The 11,897-nt window shown below is 38.0% G+C and overlaps 1 protein-coding gene across 1 annotated transcript; it reads left to right on the forward strand.

The window, feature by feature from the left end:
• Positions 1 to 288: 288 nt before the first annotated feature.
• Positions 289 to 11,782, forward strand: LOC112053994 (DNA mismatch repair protein Mlh1). Its single transcript, XM_052888961.1, has 12 exons — positions 289 to 565; positions 1,741 to 1,804; positions 2,452 to 2,651; positions 3,443 to 3,713; positions 4,677 to 4,833; positions 5,485 to 5,568; positions 6,057 to 6,199; positions 7,233 to 7,464; positions 8,404 to 9,037; positions 9,914 to 10,050; positions 10,335 to 10,460; positions 11,255 to 11,782. Exons 1-12 carry the CDS (start codon positions 453 to 455, stop codon positions 11,554 to 11,556), a joined length of 2,463 nt encoding a protein of 820 aa, XP_052744921.1. The 5' UTR covers positions 289 to 452; the 3' UTR covers positions 11,557 to 11,782.
• The last annotated feature ends 115 nt before the right edge of the window (positions 11,783 to 11,897 follow it).

The following is an 11,897-nucleotide window of genomic DNA, read 5'->3' on the forward strand; positions in this document are numbered from 1 at the left end:
TTTATAAATATCTGTTTAAATTAATTAATTAATCGAAATGGTTTTTAAAAATATTTATTTTAAAGCTATTCCGTCTACAAAAGCTGAACAGTGAAAATTTAAAAACAATATATTAGCTTTGAATTTCCCGCGTTGGCAAATTGTTTCAATGGGGGCATTCCACAGATGGCGGTAATTTTAGTGCCACTTTTTTTGTATGAGGTTGGTATTCTTCTCCTGAGTAAATATGTTCCTTGATTGTGATACGCTGTGATGTATATAATATTGATGATGTATCTATAATAATCTGTGGTTTGTGATTTGTAATTTTGAATTTTGGTGGTTGTTTGTTGTTTGAATTTTTTTAAGTGTATCTAAATTATGAATTAATAAATCCATTACTAACCCGATAACTAATTAAATGAATGAATGAATTATTATAAATTCAAACTACCAATAATAATATTTTAATAATGGGCGAACCGGGAGTAATAAGAAAATTAGATGAAGAAGTAGTCAATCGCATCGCAGCCGGGGAAATAGTTCAAAGACCGGCTAACGCTCTAAAAGAATTGATAGAAAATAGGTGAACGTTTCATATACACATATTAGCTGACCTGCTGTTACGACATACGTAAACTAGCTGACACGTTACAATATAGTCCAGCAGGCGTGGATTAAACCCACGACCTATCCGTATTGAGTCCCGCCCTTTTACTGCCGAGATATTAAGCATGTTTTGTCCTTCAAAACCAACCAACCAACACTAGCACATCACTGAGACGGAAAAATGTGCATAATTGTCATAATTTCAATTTAGTTGCTAAATAAACAACGAAAGTTATTATACACTTAATACCTAAATATTGTCTACAATGTCGAGTTTTGTGTTTACAGTGTTTTTCAGATAGCATGGGTACTGTAACAGTTTGTTTCACTCTTGAAAGTTTGTCGCAATTCACGATAATAGTATGGAGAAACTACCGGAAACACTTTATGAAAGATGGCACTCTAGACATCTGTTGAGCGTGTCATCGTGCTGGGGAGTCTCTCAGGAATATTGTGTCCAGGTGTTCTCACCTTGCTAACAGCGAATACTTGCACAGACATAATCAAGTAGTTAAGATAATCCACCAACAGCTTGCTCTTCAATATGGCCTTATCGATTTTGAGATTCCTTACTTTAGGTATGACCCAGCTTCAGTTCTTGAAAATAGTAGTGCATTGCTCTATTGGGACCGAACGATTTTCACTGACAGGTATATTGTAGCCAATAGACCTGATATGCTAGTCGATCGGTCAGTGTGTCGTGCAATAATTGTTGATATTACTGTTCCACATGACAATAATCTGGTTAAAACCAAAAAGGAAAAAGTATCTTGGACCTTGCTCACAAGATTACCGCCATGTGGAGTGTTGAGGCAACTATTATTGTTCCGATAGTTGTTTCAGTCAATAACAGTTGCCTGGAAGATATCACTTTAGAGATAAGGCTGGCGTTACACCATTGTTTGTATTTTACTTGGTTTGTTTTTGTAAAATTTTGTTATTTTGTTTTTGGTGTAATAAGTGTTTTTATTATTATTATTCTTATAGAGAAAAGTGTTTTGTGAGCGAAAATAATGTATTATGAACGTCATAAGGCAACTGTCACCATGTCACTGTCACCATGCTATCTGAAAAATACTATAGGAAGTGTAAAAACTATGTATACACAAATATTTACTGTAAAGTCAAGTCAAATCATTGTAAATGTTTCAGCTTAGATGCACATTCAACAAATATAATCATAACAGTGAAAGCTGGAGGCCTAAAATATATTCAGGTATTATTTATTAACTATACATATAAATAGGATTAAAGTGATTTCAAAGTAAATGAGTTTTGCAAGTGCTCATAGTAATATATATATATTTTTTTAAAGAATATGATCACTATTCCTTTCCTTTCCCCTCCAACTGCTTGGGAAAGACTGTGCTAGGAGTGGGTACAACAATAGACCAACGGGGCGGGGATCGAACCACCACCCCTCGGTGATGAGTCTGACCGCTCTTACGGTTGAGCTATTGAGGCTGTTACACAATGCTAAAACACGAATTTTGTCTGTCTATATCTGACTAACTGATTTTAATGATAAACTGAAAAATAGAGGATGATGAGAATGATTTGAGGATTTTTTTTCCATACCGTTTATCAAATGACGATCTCTGTGTTAATGTTCTAGCTGTGGTTGGGGGGCTTAGTTAGTTAGAGTTGGTTAGTTAACACCCTTCTGGCAAAAATGTACCACTAAGTTATTTAGGGTTCTGGTACAATGTCTTGTACAAATCAAAAGGGGTGTGGATTTTCATCAAAGTCCTAACAATTTATCCCGCTTCCATCTTAGATTGCATCATCACTTATCATCAGGTGATATTGTAGTCAAGGGCTGACTTGTAAAGAATAAAAAAAATATTCTTTTTCTTCTTTCAGATTCAAGACAACGGCACAGGCATTAGACATGACAACCTAGATATTGTCTGTGAAAGGTTTACCACTTCCAAGCTGTCACAGTATGAGGATCTACAGGCCATCAGTACCTACGGGTTTAGGGGCGAAGCCCTAGCGAGTATCAGTCATATTGCACATTTGACAATTCTGACCAAGACGGCAAATGATAAATGTGCTTATAAGTAAGTTTATTAATAGTGGATGCTCGCGACTTTCGTGGAATTCAGTTTTTCACGAATCCCGCGAGAACCGTGGGTTTTCCATGCGATCCAGAGAAACCTGCATACCTGAGAATTTTCTTAATTCTCTGCGGGTGTGAAATCTGCCAATACACATTAATAATTAATAAATAATTAATATGGGTTGATAATGAGGAATACCCAATTGGCTACCTTAAACACCCATGGAGCATGGGCCGACAAACTTCCATTTTAGCCTTCAATTTAATTTTTGATTTTATGGCTTGCTGCTGTACCAACTGGGTACAATTTACTTCACCAATGTCATGTGGTAGAGGAGACACACTTTTGGAGGTAGATTGGTGGGAATCAAGTATTGATTAATATCCTAATTAGCTTAATTTTGACACAGTGGATTTTTGTTTGATGTGTGTTTTTAACGGCCTCCGTGTGTAGTGGTATGCGCGGTGGAATTACAAGACGGAGGTCCTGGGTTCAATCCCCGGCTAGGCTGATTGAGGTTTCTTAATTGGTCCAGGTCTGGCTGGTGGGAGGATTCGTCTGTGGCTAGTTACCAACCTACCGGCAAAGACGTACCGCCAAGCGATTTAGCGTTCCGGTACGATGTCGTGTAGAAACCGAAAGGGGTGTGGATTTTCATCCTCCTCTTTTCATCTTAGATTGCATCATCACTTACCATCACGTGAGATTGCAGTCAAGGGCTAACTTGTAAAGAAAATGCATGTCTAACAATCGCAGGCCGTCGATCTATAGGCTGATAATCATAATTACAGGGCATCATACGAGAACGGCAAACTCATAGGTCCAATAAAGCCTTGCGCTGGCAACAACGGCACACAAATAACCATAGAGGACTTGTTCTACAACGTACCGGCCCGCAAGAGAGCCCTGCGGAGCCCCACGGAGGAGTACGCGCATATGATGGAGGTGGTGGGAGGGTATGCCATACACAACAGTGCCGTTGGTTTCACTTTGAAGAAGTTTGCTGAATCAACTGATATAAAAACACCTATTAAATCGTCGGTTATTGAAAATGTCAGAATTGTAAGTACCCTTATTATCAATAGCCAATCATCATTATTGTCAGTCTATTTTAGTATTTAAATTTAAAAAAAAAAATTTTTTAAATATTTATTAATTTCGTGAATTACCATCTCTGTATTTAACTGGATTCCTAAAATCACCTAAAGTATTCTTTTACTATTCTTCTCTCATTTAATAATTTTGTATTTTAACAATGTTAATTAAATAAACAAAACACTATTCAAAAATTTATGAAAAAAATTCAACCCCCCGCTGCTGGACATTGAGTGCACAAGCAACCGGTGGTCAGGATCTAGAGTGAGGAACCTCACTATTTTCTTTGAATAGTGTGTGTGCGGGCCAGTGATGACCTATGGATACGAGACTTGGTCGCTAACTATGGGCCTTATTAGAAGGCTTAAAGTCACTCAGCGGGCGATTAAGCAAGCTATGCTTGGGGTTTCTCTATTCTAAAATCAGAAACGCAGACAAACCAAAGCTCAGCGAGTCGCAAAGCTGAAGTGGCAATAGGCAGGGCATAAGTTCGAAGAGCCGATGGCCGTTGGGGTCTCAAGGTGCTGGAATGGCGACCCCCCACCAGGTGGACTGACGACATCAAGCGAGTCGCAGGTATTCGCTGGATGCAGGTGGCTCAGTATCGTGATGTTTGGAGGTCCCTACAAAAGGCCTATGTCCTGCAGTGGACGTCTATTGGCTGACATAATGATGATGATGAAACGAAATTAATATTGTTTACAATCTATACTAATAGTTTAAGGCTAAAGTGTTTGTTTGTTTGAACGCGCTAATCTGAAGAACTACTGGTCCGATTTGAAAAGTTCTTTCAGCGTTAGATAGCCCATTTGTCGAGGAAGGCTCTAGGCTATATATTATCCCCGTATTCCTACGGAAACGGGAACCACGCGGGTGAAACCGCGCGGCGTCAGCTAGTAATTTTATATGAGTCTATTATCAATACAACAGATTCACGGCAACTCCATAGCCCGTGAGCTGCTAGAGATACACCTCGTGGAGCCAACACTCCGCATGTCTCTACATGGTTACATCACCAACGTCAACTATTCGCACAAGAAGGGCGCCATGCTGCTCTTCATCAACCACCGGCTGGTTGATTCGTCTTGTGAGTTGATTGACTTAAATAATATCAGAGTGCCTAGTGGGAGTTTTCAATGATTTCACACTGTGACGATCGCGTAAACGTAAACACGAATTTATATGGAACTAGCGGATGCCCGCGATTCGTCCGCGTGGAATTCCGCTGGAACTATGGCTTTTTCCGGGATTAAAAGTAGCCTATGTGTTAATCCAGAGTAAAATCTATTTCCATTCCAAATTTCAGCCAAATCGCTTCAGTAGCCGCAGCGTAAAAGAGGAACAAACATACTTACACACTTACACACAAACTTTCGCCTTTATAATATTATTGAGGGGGTCAATATTATTAAGTGTGATTGAAACAGTTTTGCAGTAGTGCCACTAGATGGCGCTGTTTCAATTCCTTGGAAACTCGCGTTTACATTTACGCGATCGTCACAGTTTGCTAAAGTATATTAAATCAATTTTTTGCTGATAAATTTATAAGCACTAATTGTCCCACTCCCCATATATCATTTGTCCGAGGAAAAAAAAAATGCGCTATTTAAATTAAGTTAAAACGATTTTGGGGCTATTATGGGACATCGCCTTTTATATGAGTCATTGGTATGCCTTTGCGAATTGCTTGCTGACGCGAATTTATTAATCTTCAATGTTTTTAAATGTGTTTTTTTAGCAATCCGCAAAGCGGTGGACTGCGTATACGCCACGTATCTGCCTAAAAACGCGCACTCGTACGTGTATCTGAGTTTGGAATTAGGTGAGTTCTATTTACTTTCCTGCCTCGTAATATCCGCGATGGATTTACAAGACGTAGGTCCTGAGTTCTATCCCCGGCTGGGCCGGTTGAAGTGTTCTTAATTGGTCCAGGTCTGGCTGGTGGGAGGCTTCGGCCGTGGTTAGTTACCACTCTACCGGCAAAGACGTACCGCCAATTTAGCGTTTCGTTACATTGTCGTGTAGAGACCGAAAGGGGTGTAGATTTTCATTCTACTCCTAACAAGTTAGCTCGCTTCTATCTTAGATTGCATCATCACTTACCATCAGGTGAGATTGTAAACTTTCAGCCCCTATTTCACCACTTTAGGGGTTAAAATTAAAAAAAAATCTTTTTGGCTTCAGTATCGATTATTTAACGCCCTCCAAGTAAAATTTTCAAAATATCTTCGATGTACAGAATTTGACCTGTTACATTTTTATTATAAGTATAGAAGATATGCTATTCGAAATCATTGAATTTATTTTCAGATCCAAAAAACGTAGACGTAAACGTCCACCCCACGAAACACGAGGTTCAGTTTCTGTACGAGGAGCAGATCATAGACAAGTTAAAGACGGCCATAGAGAGCAAACTGCTCAGCTGCAACACTTCTAGGGTCATGTACACACAGGTAATCATCCTGGTAATCATTGTCCATGGTATTTGCGAGATTTGCGAAAAACTTATGGTTATGATAGTGTGAATGTTTGTTACTTGACGTCGTAACGATTCAGTAAATCGAATTAGCTGAAATTTGGAATTGAGATAGGTTAGCCTTAGGCTACTTTTTATCCCGGAAAAATTACATATTTATACTACAGCCTTTTTTGATGAGTACTGTTTACTAACAAACTAATTAAAAGTGAGTGTATAAAACACTAGTCATTTCACACCTAATAATAATTATAATTAACTTGTTATTAAGTTAATAAAAATAAATTTGATTAATAAGCTTGGAACAAGTAGATATGGTTAATATATTTTATATAACATGTTATAAACAAACCATACATAATTTAAAATAAATAAGTTATGAAATGACATGCGTTTTTTACCTTCATTTCTAATTTCTTTGTTGGTAAACAGTACTCATTAAAAAAGGTATAGGTATATATTGTAGGAAATAGTGTCTGAGACGGATATGACGTCACTCGATCGTGTTGGCTTGTGCCGACGCTGGGTGGCGCGACTTGTTACCGTTAAGAGTCGGGAGTTAGAGAGGGGTAACGGTCGGCTGGAGGGAACGACATGCGATATAAGGCGCTCGTTGTACGGTCGGCTTCAATATTCTCGTGGCATTCGCGCCATCCACATTTCTTGTTGTGTAAATCTTTATGGGTTACTTGGGATAGGCGGGGAGAGTGATTTGAGTCAAAAAGGTACACACAAAGCTTACAAGTGCGTGGCAAACTCTCACGTGGTCATTCTCTGCCATTCTAGGGTCTTATTTTGGTTACAGTTTGATTTGTTAATTAAGTTGTCCTGACAAATTTTGTGAATCACAAAGCTAACCTAACCTTTAATCTGGTTTTCTTATTTTTTAAGCTTCTGCCAAAAAGATATATTTTTCGCGGCTAGTAATATAATAATATTTTTTTTAATCTAGTAGGACGAAATTAATAATTTAAGACCCTTTAAATAAACTAACCTATTGTTGTATTCAGGCAAGGTTGCCAGGAGCGACAATGGTCGATGAGATAGTTAGAAAAACCACGGACGGTGCCAAAGTGTATGCCAAAGACTTGGTGCGCGTCGACTCCGACACACAAAAAATTGACAAGTTCTTTCGAGTCGCGAATAAACAAACAAACAACACAACTGTACCACAGACAAACCATAAAGTAGATTTAACCAGAGACATTACAGATGATTGTGACATGGAAGACAGAACAAAAGGTAAATTAACTTATTCCATACTAGTCTATACTTCGTCTGGCTTTCTCGCTAAACATTCACTAACCCCGCTTACCCGCTTAAGAGCAACATGATAAGTTAACTTGAGAGCCGTACCGGCCTCTGATTCCGGAGGGTGTGGGTTCGAATCCGGCCCGGGGCGTGTACCTCCAACTATTCAGTTGTGTGCATTTTAAGAAATTAAATTTCACGTGTCTAACGTTTTTAATTCTCCGTTTTTAAGTCTGTCAATCCGCATTGGGCCAGCGTGGTGGACTATTGGTCTAACCCCTCTCAGAGAGCGAGACTCAAGCTCAGCAGTGAGCCGAATAAGGGTTGATAACGAACGATGGGTTAACTCCATAATGCCACTCAAATAAGGGATGGAGACCCGGGCCTGTAGTATTCCGAAAAAAAAAATTTCTTCGCTAGTGGGAGGCTTCGGCCTAGCTGTAGCCTAAACATGCTCTACTGACAAATACATACCACCAGGCGATTAAGCGTTCCTGTATGATGTGTAGAAACCGAAAGGGGTGTGGAAGTTCATCCTATTCTTAAGAAGTTAGATCGCTTCCATCTTAGATTGTATCATCACTTACCATCAGGTGAGATTGTAGTCAAGGGCTAACTTGTAAAGAATAAAAAAAAAATTCAAATTAATGACAACCGCATTTTTTATATTCCATATTGTTAATAAATATCACAATGTCAAACACACTAAGTTAGTAATTTTTATCAGTTACCAATAGTTTAATATTACAAAAACACGTGACTTAAGAATCACTAACAGTAGTTAGTTGGTAATTTTCGTGTATATCCACTACAGTTACTCAAACATAGAGAATAGGTCTGAATGCTGAGAACGATAATCTTTAATTGTAATAGAAAAAAAAATATATGGCAAATATTCTTTTTTTTTTAATAGACATTGTATTATTACAGAAAGAGGTGTAGAAGAATTACATAGAACTAACAATCTAAATCGCAATACTGAAACAAATGTACCCATGGATGTTGATACACTTGAAGATGATACAAATAAAGAAGTTTCCAGAACACCACGTTTCGTATTCGAAGACGCAGAACTTTTAAACAAAATAGAAACCTGTGTTGAACCAAATACAAACAATCTAAATTCAGGAACTTCAGAAACTAATAAAATACCAAAAGATTCACACAATCTACAAAATAAAAGTAATACAAATATAACAAACAATCCAGAAACGAATACAGAAGAAAATAAAGATTTAAACAATCAAGATTTGATCGATCTATCATTAATATCTGAACCAAATGAAGCGAATGATCCAAAAGGCAATTATAAATCCGTAGTAGTTGATTCAAATACAACGTATATAGATCCCAAAGAATCCTTCAAGACGAGAACATTCAAATATGAAAGAGTTGAAACAAAGTTGACCAGTGTGAAACAGTTGAGGTTGAGCGTTGAGAACAAATGCAGTATGAACTTGAGGGAGATATTGGCTAATCTGATTTTCATTGCGTGCATAGATTGTGATAGATGTCTAATACAGCATTCCACTAAGCTTTATTTGTGTGACACTGTTAAGTTGACGTAAGTATTTTAAGCATCGACCTCTTATAATAAAAGGACGCACAATTATGTAGAAAATTTCACTTAAAAACTGGCCAATTTTACTTTGACAGTTTTAGAATTACTGGTACAAAAAATTATACCTAAAGGCCTTTATATATAGTTCAATATTCAATAAAATCCAAAATTCAGAGTAAATTCAACCTTACGGATTAAGCTTAAGGTTGAATTTGCAAATGCGAATACTTGAATTGAGTGCCAAGAAGTTGTGTTTGGCACTCATTGAGTGGGGACGTTTTTTGGCCATTGATTGTGCATCCACTTTTTAATAGGGGAATTGATGATTCCTTCTAATTTAAACTACAGAACCCTATACTGCAAGTTGCCCGACACGCACTTGGACGGTTTTTTATTATACTTTTAGCAGACTCAGAAATTAATTACAAAAATAAGAAAACCAATATCGAACAAAGGTTACAACATGTGTCAGGGCAACTTAATTAACAAACTGAATGACCTTGGGTGGAGTCACGCACTTGTGAATGTTGTATGTAGGGTTAAGGGATGTGACAGTTAACCAACACTCCCGGTTTCCACTCAAATCACTCTCCCCGCTTATCCCAAGTAACCCTTAAAGAATTGCACAAGAAATGTGGACCGCTCGAACGCCACGAGCATACTGAAGCCACCGTACGACGAGCGCCTTATATCGCAAGTCGTTCCCGCCAACCGATTGCTGCCCCTCTCTAACTCCCTCTCTACGGAAAGTCGCGTCACCTAGCGTCGGCACGAGCCAACACGAGATCGAGCGACGTCATATCCGTCTCAGACTACTATTTCCACCAATACAAGTTTTAAGAGCCACAATACCTTAACGGTAAGAACTCTACTTTTTAGGGAAGAACTATTCTACGAGACAATGTTGTATGATTTCCAAAACCTCGGCCTGATCAAGTTGTCGAACCCACTACCCTTGGAGGAGCTGTTCGTGCTGGGCCTTAGGACTCAGGAGGATGAATGGGATCCTGAACTGGGTATGTTATTTTATGAATTGAATATTTTTATGAAGTGAAAGAGCTGGCGCTTATTTGGCCCAAAAGGCCTTGCGATACAGAGGGGTAAGGCATACATAGGCATAGTTTTTATCCTGCAATAATCTATGGTTCTAAAAACAGATTACAAAATGTCACGCGAACAGATTTACAAACGTCTGCTATAGTCTGGCAAGTTCGTTGATAACACTCCCATGATATGCGGGCGACGGGAGGAAAGACATAATATAAAACTTGTTTGTACTGTATATATACAAATTTTCCAGGTGACATGCATGAGTTAGCGCAGCAGATGCGCAAACTGCTGATCAGCAAGCGGGCGATGCTGCTCGAGTACTTCTCTATAGAGGTCACCGCGCACGGGGACCTAGCCGCCTTGCCCTTACTGTTGGGTCAGTATTAGCAGAGTATAAGTATTAGCAGAGTATCATTATTAGCAGAGTATCAGTATTAGCAGAGTATTAGAATTAGCAGAGTATCAGTATTAGCAGAGGATCAGTATTAGCAGAGGATCAGTATTAGCAGAGTATAAGTATTAGCAGAGTATCAGTATTAGCAGAGTATCAGTATTAGCAGAGGATCACTATTAGCAGAGGATCAGTATTAGCAGAGTATCAGTATTAGCAGAGAATCAGTATTAGCAGAGTATCAGTATTAGCAGAGTATCAGTATTAGCAGAGTATCAGTATTAGCAGAGTATCAGTATTAGCAGAGTATCAGTATTAGCAGAGTATCAGTATTAGCAGAGGATCACTATTAGCAGAGGATCAGTATTAGCAGAGAATCAGTATTAGCAGAGTATCAGTATTAGCAGAGGATCAGTATTAGCAGATTATCAGTATTAGCAGAGGATCAGTATTAGCAGAGTATCAGTATTACCAGAGTATCCGTATTAGCAGAGTATCAGTATTAGCAGAGTATCAGAAAAATAAAGAAAGAAAACAGCTTTATTAGTGAATTATGCCACACAACACAATTTGTCAGTTATCAGTATTAGCAGAGTATCAGTATAAACAGAGTATCAGTATTAGCATAGGTCAGTATTAGCAGTATCAGTATTAGCAGAGTATAAGTATTAGCAAAGTATCAGTATTAGCAGAGTATCAGTATGAGCAGGTATATATCGACTGTATTTAACTCAAATCAATTTTTTTTTTCGTATTTATGTTATGGTTTTTCTTTTCAGACGGACACACACCTTTCATGGGAGCATTACCGACATACCTAGTCCGTCTAGTCACAGAAATCAATTGGGAATCAGAGAAGGAATGTTTCGATACGTTATGTAGACAAACAGCCATTTTCTATTCACAATCAAACCCTGATACTGTAGAGGATATCGTGAAGTCGGAGATGTGGAAACAAGAACATGTAATATTTCCGGCTATTAAAAGGAACTTTTTGCCGCCCGTCAGTTTTGTAAGCAACGGCGCCATATTACAGATCGCGAGTTTGAGTGATTTGTATAAAGTGTTTGAACGTTGTTGATTTTAGGTTATAATCTGTGTTGTTATTTTACTTATATAATATAATCTGTGTTATTATTCCAATAGTAACTGTAACAATTATTAATTGAATAATGTCATGTCATGTTCTTTGTTCCTTGAACCTGTTAATTTAAAAAAAAAACACGTACATTGCATGTAAATAATCAACAAAACTACATTATTACTTTTAATTTTAAGGAGAATAAAGTTTTATTTTTACACTATTATTATGATTTTAATTTTTTAGTAGAATCAAGGACTTCTGTACAATGTGGTCTTTAACGCGTTCGCTGCGGTACGAGGTCGGTTGACCTCGTACGTCTAGCGGCTTCAAGAGTTATG

Source organism: Bicyclus anynana, chromosome 24 (genome assembly GCF_947172395.1).
Source record: "Bicyclus anynana chromosome 24, ilBicAnyn1.1, whole genome shotgun sequence".
Classification (NCBI taxonomy): Eukaryota; Metazoa; Arthropoda; class Insecta; order Lepidoptera; family Nymphalidae; genus Bicyclus; species Bicyclus anynana.

Excerpts from the sequence above, each read along its gene's own strand:
- LOC112053994 (XM_052888961.1), top strand. The coding sequence starts at position 453 with ATGGGCGAACCGGGAGTAATAAGAAAATTAGATGAAGAAGTAGTCAAT. Across the intron at positions 566-1,740 it reads AAAGAATTGATAGAAAATAG|CTTAGATGCACATTCAACAA; the intron begins GTGAACGTTTCA and ends TAAATGTTTCAG. Across the intron at positions 6,200-7,232 it reads CTAGGGTCATGTACACACAG|GCAAGGTTGCCAGGAGCGAC; the intron begins GTAATCATCCTG and ends TGTTGTATTCAG.